Here is a 16557-nt window from a genome sequence, read left to right as displayed (position 1 = left end):
AACGTTATTCTGGTGCGATCCTAGCGAGTAAATTATTTCGAGGAAACACTTGTTACTGACCCTCACTTTTTTTTGCCACTCAGAATGTTAGTAGCGTAAACTGTTTTAGCTCCTGGACAGACAAAAAGTGAGATTTCTGGAAGACGAAACGTTGACTTTTCTCCTTTTGCCCAACTCACAATCGCCAACAGCTCTAGGGGTACTGCCTCTGACAGAGGAAACACATGGCAAAAACGGAAGCAGGAGGCCACAGCGCAACCTTGGGCCCTGCTGGAATAGAATTGGCTTGGAATACTATCTGCTTTATTTGCTAGCATGTTTGGTATTGCCTCCACCCCACTGCCTGCTTTGATGGTGCTTTTTTTTTATGTGTGTTTTGAGCTGAGGTATTGGTATTTGTCAAGAGCATCACTTCCTTCTGGATAGAAGAGGCTCCCCAAAGAGCAACAGCTGCTGTTTGACAGCCATTAGCTCCGAAGTGTCTTACTTAGCTGTGCAATCACTTTTGGGCAGCTTAGAGGAGCCATCCTGTATCATAGACAAATACTGGATAGCTCCCTATCCAGTGAGCCAGTACTAGAAATTCTAACAGCACAGCAATACCAAAAGTACTCTGCCCCCACTAAATTTCTTGACCTCTGCTCATTTTGATTCTGCAAGCCATGGCCCAAGGCAAAAAGTTCATTCCCTCAAGTATCTTTTGCTAGTTCAGTTTGTTGTTTTGCAGTCATGACCTGCATAACCTGGGGCCAGTGGTTTCCTTACTCTTATGGAAACCAAATTCCTGCAAACTCAGTATTTAGCTAGAGCCCCAGAGTATGGAGTCTGAAAGCCTGTTCATGGCAGGCTGGTTTAAAGGCAAGATCCCTTGTGCTGTGTCTTTTGACCGTTCAACTGCTCCCAGTGGGTCCAAATAAATCCACTGTTTTGCTTCAGCGAGCCCTTTTAAAAATAAAAAAGGCTGTTTTGAAAACCAACAATGGCTTATGCCATTCCTGGACTTCTAGGTGGAAACTTTGCAGCATTCATCACTTACAAATTCTTGCCATGCTTGGGGGTCTCACACTGAGGTCACAAAACTGTGCCCTACCTGTGGATCAAAGATTTCTGCTCAAGTTCAAAGAAACGAACTAACGCAGCGTCAACACACTTTACAAAGGAAATTTTTTAAAAAGCAAAATGTGGTACATCTTAACAAAACTCTCCAGTAATTAGCAGCAACACAGGGGTTATTAAAATTTTTTTTTTAAAGACAAACATTTCTCTTCCACCCACCCACAAAGCAGAGGAGCCCAGAGGGTTTTCTAAGGGTGAGGTGGGGGAACTTGCCCCCCCTGGAGAAGGTGCAGTTTGCCGGTTCAGGATGTACAAATGAACTGCAAGTACATGTGAGGTAGATGTGTAGCTAAGAATGACGAAAAAAAACCTGGAACTGGTGTGCATAAAAATGAAGGGACATTCTGAACCGAGTTTATTTTATTTTCCTCCCCCAAATAGCACCAACAACTTCCAAGGAGGACGGGGTTTTGATGCAAGCATGGAATCGGCAGGCAAAGAGTTTTGGATGGTGGAGCTTGTTTTTGTTTTAATAAAAAAAGATACCAGCATTTAGGAGAGACAAAGGTTTTGAGGCTCATCTACAGTCTACTCTACTAGGTCTCTTGAGGCAGCCAGCTGCTTCCTCTTCCTCTTCCAGCATGGTGGGAAGGCTGGGTGGGGCAAGCGTGATGCAGAAGATGACAACAAGGGGGGGTGGTCTGGGCTGGTTTGTGCAGAGGGAAGCTGGGCCAGAGAAGAGCACAGAGGCCTTGTTGGGCATAGAGTGGGACAAGGCTGAAAGGTCATTCATTCACAAAGTGGGGAAGGAGCAGGTCAGGAGAGGCTTTACTAGACTGGAAGTTTAAAGTGCAGGGACTGGTTCCCCCCACTGGCAGAATGGGATAGGGGAAATCAAGGCACAAGATTAAAAGAAAATAATCTAGCAGCTCAGAGGTCCATGCTCCTAGGTCCCAGGGTTTTTGCTTCTTTTTTTTGCCTTCGGTCCCTACGCTACGCATGCACGCTCGCAAGTCATGCTTTTGCGCAGCGGTCGATTCCCAGAGTATAGGAAGGAGCGGAAAGCTCAGACCGCGACTTTGCTCATGAGAAAGCTGCAGATCGGGCTTAAAGCAAAGGTGCTCCACGAAAGCAGCCAGTTCGGAGCTGGCGTGGTCGGGGGGGGGGGGGGAGATATGCGGTGCCATTCGACAGCTGGCCTCTGCAGCCCGTGGAGGAGGATATTCTCGGATGTTTCTCCTAACTGCTAACCCTCCTTCCAGACCTGGGACGATGGAATCAAAGGGCCCCAAATGCCATGACTCGTTTGTCTGTCATAGGTGTCCCCCTCAGGAAAAGAAAAGCTAGGAAGGTGTGGGGAGTGAGAACAGGGCTTAAGACCGTAGGTAAGCTTTGCAGTGGCGAAGTGTAGGGTCTCTGTCTGGGCCCACAGCACACAATCTCTCAGGTCTGTGCACGTCCACCTTTTCCCCCACTGCAATCTTACTTTCTCTCACACCGCATTAGCATCCAGCCTTACGCATACCCTAATCCTTCCCTTTACACCCTATCCTTTCTCCTTACCCACAATCTCTCCCTTCCCCTCGCTACCCCTACCCTCAGCCTCCCTCTCCCGTCTTGTGTTACTTAAACCAGTCCTTGCTTCCTTTCTGCATGGGACGGGGCCTTAATAGACAGCTGCATCTGGCTTAAGACTCGGCTCAGATAGAAACCGCACTCCATTTTTGTTCTTTCAAAAAATGCAGAATGGCACCAGGTTAGCCCTGGGAGACCTTGTTTATATCTTTGGCAAACAAAAGAAAAATGTGGCAAAGAAGAGGTAGGGACATCGGCATTGAACGCTTAGGTCGAGGCTGCTCCTGTCCTCCTCGGCTAGGTTTCGACAAACACAAATAATGTCTCCAGTCCCAAAGGCTGCCTTGATGCAAAATGGGACTCAAACTCTTCCCTTCCTTTGCATTCCCTCCTCTCACCCCACTTCCACCAAGAGCTACCTCCTAGTCTAAATGAGAGAGCGACTGACCGGGGGGAGCGGGAAGGCTAGAATACAGGGAGCTCTTAACCACACGGGAGGAGAAAGCAAATGAAACAAGTCTGCAGAACAACTATTTTTTAAACAGGCTGAGGATGAGAAGGAAGCATGGGCAACAGCTAAGCAATTTGCCCCGATTCAGAAAACTGGGGCAGCGGTTTAGGATGGCTCGTACGCACAGAATCCTGCACTCAAACCTGGATGGAAGAGATTTGTAGGGGGTTGCCAGCTGTGTTGCTGAATGGCATCTGTTGAGTTTTGTGCTGCTGGCTGCCCACGGCAGCTCCTCTTGAACAAATGCAGAGAAACTTTCTCCAAATAGATTGGTGTCCCTAGCATAAGATGGATACGGCCTGTGAAATGCTGACCCTATAGTAAAGCCAAGTCTTTCAGGGCAGTGAGAGAGATGAAGGAACGCCGAAGTAAAATGCAACTAGCCTAGGAAAACCTTGCAACGTTAGCTACTGCCGAGATGGAGGTCAACCTCAGTTTTGGGAAATGAAACTTATTTAATAATATAGCTGCATGCCAGCCATGAAACACAGGCACACACATTGAAAAGACCATTCCCACAACATTCCAAAATGCACTCCTTTCTGAACTGGAATTTAATCCCGAAAAGATTCGCAATCCACGAAATCTGTGGCGTGCACAGCAACCCCACCAGCAAGGCTAAAGTCTGCAGCCCCTGGTTTGAAAGCAGAAATTATTTCATGGAGGGTGATGCACAGTCACTCTGAAACCAGCACTGAAGTATTTATATCCATGATACCAGGAATTCCTTGCTTCCACACCAGCTCTTGTTATAGATAACTAGTCACAAATGGCAATTGGGCAGTTTCAGGTGCATATGCATTCCTATGCACAATGAACACATCCAACCAGTTCAGTAAGACCCAGATAAATATTGCATCCAGATGTACGCCTAGATTAATATCTGCAACTACATCCCTACGGACTTCACAATGCTGTTTCCATGCATGGAGCGCCCTTGATGGAGCTGTCAGACTTTGCTGTATTCCTTATTTCCCTAAACAGAATCTTATGAATCCTGACTTACTGAGGATTGAACCTTTGGCTACAACTAACTTTTGCTGGACTGAGTTTATTTCTTTGTTTTATATTTTGCTAGCACTGCAGAGGTGGAACCTGAGCAGGGTCATAATCGAAAGGGAATTAAGCTGAAAAAAGGGATAGTGGGAGTCCCATACAGACATCATGTTTTGAGTGGGGTTTGTTTTCCTTAACCATGTTTTAAGTGTTACTTTACGTCTGACTTCCTAAACCATGGTTAAATGTTCCTTCTGCACTGAGCAAACCATGGTTAAGACAGTTTCTCCATCCTTCGGCCTGCAAGATGGCAAGAAGATCTTGCTGGTGTCTTATTATATACATGCCCTCCAGGGGCAGGTTAACAGAAGCTAACCATGGTTTCAGTATATTCTGAAATACTAATCAGAGGCGGCAGCAAGCCATGGTTAATGTGAACAATGTTTAAACATTATGTTTACATTGAACCATTGTTACAATTTAGTTCTAAGGACATGCTTTTGAAGACGATCAAGGCTTTTACATGGCCACGTGCATCTTACCTACATGGGTTGAATAAATCACATCCTTGGCCACCAGCATCAAATGTCTATATCTAGTGTATTTCAAGCTTTGCTAATTTATCCGAGTTTATCCATTAAAACTTTATCAGAAGCCTTATATAAAACAGTGATTAAAATAACCAATATAGGAGGGGAACATAATTTCATGCTCACATACTTAATTGGTTCTTGGTATGCAATAAATCAGACGTAAATCTAAGAGAAGGCTCAATATACTGTTTTCAAAATGCTCTTTTTTCTCTTCTTTCAAAACCTGGGATTCTCTAAGCAGTTACGTACTACCATTTGCCTGAAATCCCAACACATTTGATCATGTTGGACAAGCAGAACCCACAAGGAAATTATCCTGCATAAGCTGTATTAAAATTAACGGCAGTGGCAGAAGTGCTCCTGTGAAGCTTCTAGCCGTGTCAATCCAAACAAAACTTCCTAATGGATCGGTGTGATCCAGAGGGATTGCATAGAGGACTCAGCTGAAAACTTGGAAAGTGGCTTCTGATGCTGTGCAATGTATTTTATTTTGGGCGGTGGGAGTGGGATATCAGGAAATCTGGTGCAAGAATGGAAATGTCCGTGCAGACCAAAAGTATTATTTGGGTTGCTGTCCAGATTTGAAGCACTCTAGAAAACCAATTAATTGAGCCTGAATCTTTTTACAGCTTGATCTAAGGAACTGCTATGGCTGGCACAAGTTGGGTGTGTCATGTGCTACACCAAAACTACGTTTTTGAATGCTGTGGTGTGCTGGCCCCCAAATGAAGTAAAGACTGAGTTGCGAAAAAATAAGACAACCAGCTCTCATTTCCTGGAAACTGCCACTTGGGTAACAGGATGATGATGTGCGTAGGGGGGGAGTTGTTCTGCACCGAAATCTCTATGGTGTGGTGCCCTTTTGGCCATTTGAGTGGAATATTGTGACAGGCAAAGTTCAACAGAAACGCAATAAACCTTTTGCTGATTAATTTTAGCCTAAATCTCTTCTCCTACTCAGCCGGCTGTTAGGCCTCACCCTGCAGAAGTCAGTTTAGCCCCTGCCGAAAAGCTTTCAGCTATGAAGGTGTGCGGGGGCCCTCTGCCCAAATGAAGGCACTTCAGTTTAGCTCAGCACCTTGGGGTAAATTGTCAGCTTGATTTGATTCAGTCTAAGCTCCAGTCCGGGGAAGGGGCACAAAAACAGCATTCTGGGAATCGACTGAGGTTACAAGCAGTGATTCTGCTTGCTTATACCGCTCCCTTGCCGATATCTGAGGTATTAAATGGGGGTGCCTCAGTCCTGCGTTGCTACCAATTAAGGGTGCAAATTTGGGGGGGGGGGCGTGTGGCTGAGGAGGACAGACAACAAAGAAGCATATGACTAAGGAGCTATGCAAGGCGGGTGGGTGTACTGAACCCTTATCTTTCCAAAAACCTCAAACACTTCTGTTAGGGAGGAAAACCTGATCCCACTTAACGGTCAGGACAGAGTACTAATCCTTTAAAAAGAAAAGAAAATACCAATGTCCTGAGAAATGCAAAATTAAAAACAAAGGGGAAAAAGCCCAGTTCTGCAGGGATACCTTCTCCCAATGCCATCCTACATGTGCTGTGCATACAGACATACCTACAAACACACACACACACACACTCTTCCACGCTCTCAATCCCTGGCTCACATGACACCCGTATGGCCTCTGCAATTAAGTCCTCCCTGATTGTCAGCTGCATAAGAGCTATTTCGTCAAAGGTATGAGTTGGGCATCAAGAAAGGAGGAGGGGGAAAAGGTTTCTCATGATCACATCTGGAGGGTGGGGTGGGAGGCGGGAAGCAACATCTAAAAACAAGGTGGAAAGGGTCAGCTTCATGCCAGCTGGGCTGATTTTATGGTGGAAGAGAGGATAAGTCTTTTAGCACCATCTGGTTGGGAGAAAGCAGGATTTTTTGGGGGGGGGGGGAGGAAACGGAGAGAAAACATGCAGAGGTGGTCTAAAGCACTTGGTACCTTCGAAAGGCTCTCCAGGGAAACGCGCTGTAGGAAGGGCTGGATTATTGCACATAGTCTCCTGCTATTGCGAATCTGGGGAGCCAGCAACCAAGGGCTTGTTTTTTGGGGGGTGGGTGGGTGAGGAAGGGAAACGTGCATAGTAACTAGGATATCCGTTTCGAGGTGGGGGTGGGGAACTCAGCCATCCCCTGCAAGGTGCAAGATGCTCCCTGTTTTGTGTGTGGGTTTTTTAAAGCAACCGGAACAGACCTCCCCGCCCCCCCAATCCTCCCCCCACCAGCTGGAAGCATCGACCTCTGCGCCCCCAACTGGTTTGCCAAGAAAAGAGAGAGGCTGTGTGCACCTGGGTTTGACAGGCATGCAGGAGTCGGAGGGGGGGCATACGGCAGCACAGTCCGGACCGCAGGCAGCAGAAGGCACTGTGTGTGTGTGTCCCAAGGGAGGGTCGGGAGGTGGGGCAGGAGAGGGCAGGAGCGCGAAGCACTGTTGCTGGCAATGCGTCCATTCAGTGTCCAAGAGTCCGGAAGCGACGACACATCACGGGGCAGCAGGTTCCTCAATCAGTTTATTGTTCCCCTGATCCAGAGCAGGGCGGGCGAGGGGGAAGTCTGTGTGGAAGCAAAGAAGGGTCTGCGCAGAAGCTCAAAACAGAGTCCAAAGCAATCCAGCAAGAACCAGTCCCATTGGACAGGGTAGAGGGCAGAAATCGAGGTCTGGAGCAAACTTTCTTTCTTTCTCTCTCTCTCTTTCTCAGCTGGGGCAGAACTTTTGCCCCCCGCAAAATAGTCCGTTCATCAAAAGCCACCAGCCACTTCATCTCCCTCCAACTTGACAAGTTTTTATGCAAGCCCCTCTTGCTGCCGTCAAAAGTTCATTTTTTTTTTGTAGTTTTCCTTTTTTGTAGATTTTTTTTTTGTAGGTTTCCTTTTTTGTTTTTTTGTAAATTTGTCTTTTTTAGAAAAAAAAAAATTACCCTCTTGAAATAATAAAATAATCCTTTCAAAGCAAAATCCCCACTCCCTCCCCACTCCCACCCCAAGGAAGAAGAGAAGAAGAAGTCTGCATTGATTTTTTTTCCTAACAGCTGTGAGGTGGGGCTTTCTCAGAGCATTTTTTTTTCTTATAAAACAACAAAAAATATTCAAACACTTTTGCATATTTGTCCTTTAAAAAATCTTTTAAATGACCAAAGAAAATAGAACAAAACAAATTCAAAGGAGCAAAAAAATTCCTCCCAGAGTTGGAGAGCCATCTTTCCAAAAAAGAGAGCGAGGAAAAAAAATAAACAATAACAATTGTTCTTCTCTGGGGAATTTTGTGGCATCCAAAGCGTTTGACTTTGCTGTTAACAAGAAAATTAACGCGCAAACACACGCACACGCACACACAAAAATGTTTTCCTTGTATTAAAATAGTCCTTAGTCCATCTGTACATCTAAGGGTCGGGGGGCCATAGCCTTTCTAACCCCCACGCTAACCTCCTTTGGTTCCTCGGTGTCAAAAGTCTATTGCGGTTATTTCCTTTTTTAAAAAAAACAACAAAAACAAAAACAACCTTTTTTCTTTGCAGAAAAAAAAATGGTTCCATCTTCTAAACGCAGCACAAATTAAACAAAAATAAAAGTTGTCTCCCTCGAAGTGATTGCTCAGAGCTGAGCTGCTCGATGGTGCTAGAAGGATGGAAAGTGGAGGTAATTACGAGGGCGGGTGCTATCCCGAGTTGGCCCCTGCTGCGCTTGTGGCCCCGGGGTCAAGTTGAAGTGGTCCAGCCTCTGGCACCATCCCCAGCCCTCCTGGAACTGGCTGATAACCAAGCCTTAGGCGGATGTTGCTCTTGCCCTCTGGGAGAGATGGAGCTGTCCTTCCATGCCCCACACAATGCCTCCCCACTTCCACCTCACCTGTTGTTACTTGTTGTACTGGTACGAGTAGGCAGCATGATCCGATGGGGACTCCACTGTCACATGGCTCTGCTGGCCACTGTTCTCCTGTGACAAAACACAGCATCTTAGCATCTTAAAAAGTAGAGACATCACCTTGACAACAAAAGTTCGATAGTAAAAGCTATGGTTTTCCCAGTAGTGATGTATGGAAGTGAGAGCTGGACCATAAAGAAGGCTGATCGCCGAAGAATTGATGCTTTTGAATTCTAGTGCTGGAGGAGACTCTTGAGAGTCCCATGGACTGCAAGAAGATCAAACTGATCCATTCTGAAGGAAATCAGCCCTGAGTGCTCACTGGAAGGACAGATTGTGAAGGTGAGGCTCCAATACTTTGGCCACCTCATGAGAAGAGAAGACTCCCTGGAAAAGACCCTGATGTTGGGAAAGATGGAGGGCACAAGGAGAAGGGGACGACAGAGGATGAGATGATTGGGTAGTGTTCTCGAAGCTACCAGCATGAGTTTGACCAAACCGCGGGAGGCAGTGGAAGACAGAAGTGCCTGGCGTGCTCTGGTCCAAGGGGTCACGAAGAGTCGGACACGACTAAATGACTAAACAACAACAACACGTTTCCTCCGGAACCTATCAGGTCCACCAAGTTAAGCAAGGCTGACTTGGATCTGCACAGTTGTGTCAGGCCTAATGTGCACAGCGACTCATCTCTGGTAGGTCTTGTCCTCATGAAGAAGTTGGGGAGACTGAAGGTCCCCACCTCCCCCCAGGTGCCTAAGACCCCTCCTCTCCAGAGTTTCCCCCAAGCAATCTGAGACTGTGCCTGCACGAAGTGAACTTCGCCTCTGCCCTTTTCGTGCCTCTCCTGGTTCTGGGAGACCAGCAGGGAGAGGAGCTCATCTTTGCAGCAAAAGCTGGAGACCCCAGGACTCTTCACTAGCCTGTCTCATCTTTGCCTCTTGGCTCCCCTCCTGCTTCAGCTTCTGCCTGATTCTGCACTTCTCTTGGCCACAGACTCTCCCTGCTCATTGAGCCCTGTTACCTCTTCAGTTGCCAACACCTCCTTCTCCCAGTCTTGTCCTTCTGACAACTCATTGTTGTCCCACCACCAGTCCCCGGACTCTGAGCCTTCTTCCCTTGGGGGTTCCCCAGCTGGTGCCTCTCACCATTGTGTCCAAACAGCTTGGGACAATCTCCTAGTGTACCCTTGCTCTCCACCCCATCCCCTCACTTCCCTTATTGTGTTTTTCGGCGGCTCTCTCTAATTTTCCTCCTCGTGGCACACACACACAGGAGTTTGCTGCTAAGGCCTGTAAGCAGAGAAATGTTGACATTGCCTCTGTTGCTTGGCAAGAGAGGGTTAAAGGGCTCTTTGGCCAGGCCTCCACTCGCATGGCAATGAGTCAGCGGGCCAGGGGATCTTGCTGCCCCCTCTACAAAGATGATCCTTGTTAAACATTAGTTGGAAACCAAAATCCTACCCCAACTTAAAATGGTTCAGTAGAACAATACAGTCTTACCGCGGGATAAATATGCTTCAGGATAAGTATTTTCGGGTTGCACTCCACGGCGACCCGGAAGTAACGGAGCACGTTACTTCTGGGTTTGGCCGCTCGCGCATGCGCAGACGCTCAAAATGACGTCATGCGCAGATGTGTCTTACGTTCTGTTCAGGATGCGAACGGGGCTCTGGAACAGATCCCGTTCGCATCCCGAGGTACCACTGTACTTTATATCTCCTAAAGCCAGAGGGCAGTAGTGGGGAGGAAAATGGTTTCACAAAGGTCCAAACAGGCCAGACCATTTTGGCAGTGGGGTCAGGAACTAGATTTATTTCTCATGTGTGCAAGAATTGCCTTCGAACACGGTGGTTGGTGTCTAGGCTTGGGCTGTATACACACTATAATTTAAAGTGTGTTAAACACACACAAACACACACAGAGTCCTGGGAACTGCAGTTTGTTAAGGGTGCTGAAATGGTAGCTTTGTGCAGATCCCAAGATTGTTTCAGAAGGGGGTGCTTAAATGTGCCTTAAACTTATGGTGTATATAGTGTTATTTTTCTAGAAAAGGGGTACCGAAGTTTGCAGTGAACTTCTCCCTTGTTCTCTTAGAATGGCAATGGCATCCACCTGACAGGGGCTGGAACTGAGTTCCTGCAAGTTCTGGCTAGGGGGAAAAAGCCCTGGGTGTGTATACACACTGGATTCCTCCCTCCCTCCCACCCACCCACTTGCCTGTTTTAAACACAAACAGGTGCCTCATCCCTACAGCTGTTCTTAGGCCAAGATAGCCTGGCCACTATCATCCACTCTCTGATAATCTCAGGATTGGATTACTGCACTGTGTTCTAAGCAACGCAGGAGCAGAAACTAGTGTCGAATGCTGCAGCTCGGTTACTTTACATCAGGGGCGGGGAATCCTATTTTGGTTGGTGGGCTGGATGCAACTGTGGTCTACCCTTCATGAATCACATTTGACGGCAGGGCTGCCAATCACATGACCTCACACAACACCTGGTGGGCCCAACCCCTTGTCAAAGAAGCACGTATTGTATTTGGTGCTAATAATAATAATAATAATAATAATAATAATAATAATTTATACCCTGCCCATCTAGCTGGGTTTCCCCAGCCACTCTGGGTGGCTTCCAATAGAATATTAAAATACAATAACCTATGAAACACCAAAAGCTTCCCTAAAGAGGGCTGCCTTCAGATGTCTTCTAAAAGTCTGGTAGTTGTTGTTCTCTTTGACATCTGGTGGGAGGGCGTTCCTTAGGGCGGGTGCCACTACCAAGAAGGCTCTCTGCCTGGTTCCCTGTAACTTGGCTTCTTGCAGTGAGGGAGCCGCCAGAAGGCCCTCGACGCTGGACCTCAGTGTCCGGGCAGAACGATGGGGGTGGAGACGCTCCTTCAGGTATACTGGACAGAGGCCATTCAGGGCTAAATGCAAGCAGCACTGGTAAAGGGGCAACCAGGAGCCTGCGCTCCCAACTGTTCCTTTGCGAGCATATCTTGCGCTTAAAGGTAAAGGTAAAGGTACCCCTGCCCGTACGGGCCAGTCTTGACAGACTCTGGGGTTGGTGCGCCCATCTCACTCAAGAGGCCGGGGGCCAGCGCTGTCCGGAGACACTTCCAGGTCACGTGGCCAGCGTGACAAGCTGCATCTGGCGAGCCAGCGCAGCACACGGAAACACTGTTTACCTTCCCGCCAGTAAGCGGTCCCTATTTATCTACTTGCACCCGGGGGTGCTTTCGAACTGCTAGGTTGGCAGGCGCTGGGACCGAGCAGCGGGAGCGCACCCCGCCGCGGGGATTCGAACCGCCCACCATTCGATCGGCAAGCCCTAGGCGCTGAGGCTTTTACCCACAGCGCCACCCGCGTCCCTATCTTGCGCTTAGCAGCCTTTAAATTTGGCAATGAATGCTAGTGGGTTCCTGCGTTGGTCCAACCCCAGGAGCAAAGCTTGCCCCACGTATAATGGTGGCTTATGCCAGCCACCCTTGTGAAGGCAGAATCAGGAACACACTCTAAGGCTCTCAATTGTTCCTTTGCAACTTCAGTTTCATCTGATTTCAGGTGAGTGACAGGTGTGTGCCTGGATGGGGGGGGGGGTAGTAACTTTGTGGGGCAAATTAAGAGTCCTGGCAGGGCCAAAGGTTTGCCAAGCCTGCTGTATGACGTCCCAAAGTGGAATCTTTCAGGAGTGGCCCTGGTTCCTGGGACTGATTTAAAGTTTTGACTTTAGTTGTCTCTAAAGATGCAAACGGCCTAGGACCCAAATAGAGTGGTACCTCTGGTTGCGAACAGGATCCGTTCCAGAGCCCCGTTCCCAACCTGAGCAGAACACAACCCGCGTCTGCGTGTGCGCGGGTCGCAATTCGCCACTTCTGCGCATGACGTCATTTTGAGCATCTGCACATGCGCGAGCGGCAAAACCTGGAACTAACCCGTTCCATTACTTCTGGGTCGCTGCGAGACGCAACCTGAAAAGATTTAACCCGAAGCGTCTTTAACCCGAGGTATGACTGTACATGGCAGACAGCCTCTCCCAGTACATCCGACCTGGGCTTTAAAATGAGTGGGGAGGCCCTGCTGGCCATGTCTGTTATAGGCACCCAGAACAAAGCCATCACAGCAATTACAGAACTCCTTCCCATTAGAGAGATGACTGGCCAGTATTGCCTTTAGTCATCTTTTGAAAGCACTTTTTTCTCCCCCATCCTGGTTTCTGGAAGAAAGTGACCTAGTGCGCCGCATTCAGCTTTTTCCAAAATATTCAGAATTGGCTGTGATGGTGCCTGCTGTGGAATACTTTGTACAGCCGTACCTTGGAAGTCGAATGGAATCAGTTCCAGAAGTTCGTTAGACTTCCAAAACGTTCAGAAACCAAAGCGCGGCTTCTGATTGGCTGCAGGAAGCTCCTACAGCCAATTGGAAGCCATGGAAGCCCCGTCAGACGTTCGGGTTCCAAAGAACGTTCACAAACTGGAACAATCACTTCCAGGTTTTGATAATTCGGGAGCCAATTTTGTTCGGGAGCCAAGGCGTTCAAGATCCAAGGTGCGACTGTACTATGTATTTTGCAGTATACCATATTTTTTGCCCTATAAGACTCACTTTTTCCCTCCTAAAAAGTAAGGGGAAATGTGTGTGCGTCTTATGGAGCGAATGCAGGCTGCGCAGCTATCCCAGAAGCCAGAACAGCAAGAGGAATCGCTGCTTTCACTGCGCAGCGATCCCTCTTGCTGTTCTGGCTTCTGAGATTCAGAATATTTGTTTCTTGTTTTCCTCCTCCAAAAACTAGGTGCGTCTTGTGGTCTGGTGCGTCTTATAGAGCGAAAAATACAGTAGTATTTGGTGTAGGATTCTGCCCTGCGATTGTCAGATGAAGAACGGTCTAGAAATAACGTTTATAATAATGATCAGTAATAATAAAACAGCCCCCAGCTGTGATGTGTGTGTGTGTTTGTGTGTGTGATATATTGGTGCCTGGCATGCACCCCCAACTTAGGCAGAAATAACAAAAGGGCCTCTTACCTCAACTGCGACACTAGAGGAAGGCACAGGTGTGTACTGGGGGATGTAGGCTCCTTGCATAGCTGCTGCTGCTGCTGGCATGTACTAGTGGGACGGAGGGAGAGGAGGCGTCAAAAAGGCGCAGGAGATGAGGGCAAAAGCCCCTCCGAGAAGGGGGAAGAGGAAGAAGACACTTACTGTGCCAGCACTGCTGAGGGACAGGTGGCCCAGCTGCTGAGTTAGGGGCCCCATCATGGAAGTGGGCTGGATGGAAATCGCATGGTCCATGGTGGGTGTCAGCACTGTGCCCTGCTTAGCAACAACAAAAGAGAGAGAGAGAGAGAGAGAGAGAGAGAGAGAGAGAGAGAGAGGTTAAAGAAAAAAATTGTGGGAATAAGGTAATGGAGAGAGGGAAGTGTCCATAAGGGGCCTGGAATAACTCATGGCAAAGGAGACACTGGCAGCAGTGAAAGATGGGGCTACCTTTGAAGGTGGCCCGGAAACTACAATTAACCCAGAATGCGGCAGCTAGACTGGTGAATGGGAGCGGCTGCTGAGACCACATAACACCGGTCTTGAATGACCTACATTGACTCCCAGTACATTTCCGAGAACAATTCAAAGTGTTGGTGCTGACCTTTAAAGCCCTAAACGGCCTTGGCCCAGTATACCTGAAGGAGCAACTCCACCCCCATCATTCAGCCTGGACACTGAGGTCCAGCGCCAAGGGCCTTCTGGCAGTTCCCTCACTGCGAGAAGTGAGGTTACAGGGAACCAGGCAGAGGGCCTTCTCAGTAGTGGCGTCCGCCCTGTGGAACGCCCTCCCATCAGATGTCAAGGAAATAAACAATTGTCTGACTTTTAAAAGACTTCTGAAGGCAGCTCTGTTTAGGGAAGTTTTGAATGTTTGATGTTTTATCATGTTTTTAATATTCTGTTGGGAGCTGCCCAGAGTGGCTGGGGAAACTCCCAGCTAGATGGGCGAGGTATAAATTACTATTATTATTATTATTATTATTATTATTATTATTATTAAAGTGAAGTCAGAAGAAAGAAGCCTCTGTGATTTAAAATAATTAGGTGGCATATGCTGGCTGCAAGCCAGGGGTGAAGTTTTCTCTACATTCATCATGGTCCCCTCAGCTTTCTGTGTGCAGAGGATATCTAGCCAGCCTTGGGGAAAGAAGGTGTCGTCTGATATCCTGGACCAGAACTGGACATGGGCCTCAGGCTTTAGGTTGCTCTCTCATGTGATGCTTAGATGACTTTTTGCATCTCCTGCATTTGCAAAATACAAACTTCACGAACGTTTGCTTTTAAACTGGCTCTTCTGCTCTGCATTCTGCATCCAAGTAAGTTTATGTTCCAAACAGAAAGGGTGTTACTGAGGAGATTTCACCCCTCCCATACCCAAGAATCTCCTGATGATCTCCTGAGGTCTCTGCTGACTCTACAGAGAGGAGGAGCAATGTACTGCTCTCTACTTAATTAGTCAAGTGAGTGAGTCAGTCTCTGTGTGTGTGAGTGAGAGAGTCAGTCAGTGTGTCGGGGAGAGAGTGCAAGAGATCGTGTTTATAGATAAGATTGCTGCTAAGAGCAGCTGCAGGCACTCAGAGTATAGCGTTGATTTATGCTCAGAATATTTAGCTCTGTATATAGTTTTGTATTATAGCTGTAGTTATAGAATAAAGGAGGATATTTTACAGAGCTGCTCTCCGAGTGGTTTATACTCTGCAAGACTCTGCAAAACGCTGCTGCGCAACGACTGTATAATTGAGACAGTGAATCCGGTGCTCTCAGCTCCAAGCTGTGAGTCCACAGCACTGTGACCTGTTCCTGTGGGAAAGGAGGTCTCTGGCAGTGCTACCCAGCTCGCCTAGCCCAGTCGGGGCTGTAGTGCATGAGTCCAGTTGGTACACTGGCTCAAGGGCGATGCTGACAGTTACTTGCAAATAAAATGCCCTTAGACAAGAACTCTAGGTGGATATTATGGGAGGAAGGGGTCTCACCGTGGGCGGCATGAGGTATGACTGATGGTGCATCCATGACGGGCTGTGAACCTACAGGGAGTAATAGAAGTAGATAGTTATCAGTAACACATTTCACTTAGTAATTCTTGAAAAAGCTCTTGATAGTCGGCCAGTCTTATTATCCCCATATCACTGATAGGGAAAGGGCTGTGAGATAAGTGGCTGAGGTGAGATTTGAAGCAAAGGCTTCCAGATTTGCAGCTCACACTCGTAGGCCCAAAACAGATCTATGACAGTAGATGTTTAAATCAAGGACTGTGCGGATTACATACAAAGCTGGGGGCAAGAGTAAGAGAGAAGTAAGTACCTGGTAGGAAGAAACAGGTGACGGGAGATAAGGAGAGAGCGCAGTCTGGGCAATCATCCTGTTGGGGGCCAGGCTGTAGGGTGTTGTGTAAAACCTGCAGAGGGCATGGGGAGAAATCGTTGAATTGCTTCATATACAGTGGTGCCCCGCAAGACGAACGCCTCGCAAGACAGAAAACCTGCTAGACGAAAGGGTTTTCCGTTTTGGAGGCGCTTCGCAAAACGAATTTCCCTATGGGCTTGCTTTGCAAGACGAAAATGTCTTGCGAGTTCCTGAGGGGTTTTCCCCCCCTTTTTCTAAGCCGCTAAGCCGCTTATCAGCTGATCCGATAAGCCGCTAAGCTGCTAAAAGCCGCTAAAAGCCGCTAAGCCGCTAATAGCGCTAATCCGCTAAGCCGTCAATGGGCTTGCTTCGCAAGACGAAAAAACCGCTAGACGAAGAGACTCACGGAACGGATTAATTTCGTCTTGCGAGGCACCACTGTAGCTTCAGAGGAGGCTGAATGTACAGCCCTTCCCATAAGCTCACACATATCTTATTCTGCCAGGTCTCCTTGAAGGCTATGGCCCGATCGCCTACCAAACTATTTCTTGGTTACAACGTGAAGAAACAGGGAAAAG

General features: G+C 47.8%; 1 protein-coding gene across 3 annotated transcripts in view; it reads right to left on the bottom strand.

The window, feature by feature from the left end:
- Positions 1-1558: 1558 nt before the first annotated feature.
- The window catches only part of RBMS2 (RNA binding motif single stranded interacting protein 2), an 87418-nt gene continuing 72419 nt past the window's right edge, over positions 1559-16557 (bottom strand). For all 3 annotated transcript variants that reach the window (XM_081849823.1, XM_081849825.1, XM_081849824.1), the window contains 6 exons: positions 15938-16031; positions 15610-15660; positions 13799-13909; positions 13622-13705; positions 8585-8671; positions 1559-8353 (listed from right to left, as the gene is read on the bottom strand). In XM_081849823.1, the coding sequence (XP_081705949.1) occupies positions 8591-8671; positions 13622-13705; positions 13799-13909; positions 15610-15660; positions 15938-16031 (421 nt within the window). In that variant the 3' untranslated portion in view covers positions 1559-8353; positions 8585-8590. The remainder of the gene's footprint in view (positions 8354-8584; positions 8672-13621; positions 13706-13798; positions 13910-15609; positions 15661-15937; positions 16032-16557) is intronic.

This window comes from Podarcis erhardii (assembly GCF_964252035.2).
Source record: "Podarcis erhardii genome assembly, chromosome: 2".
NCBI classification, from domain to species: Eukaryota; Metazoa; Chordata; class Lepidosauria; order Squamata; family Lacertidae; genus Podarcis; species Podarcis erhardii.
The sequence above is the reverse complement of the archived record's forward strand: the minus strand, read 5'-3'. Positions and strand labels throughout refer to the sequence as shown.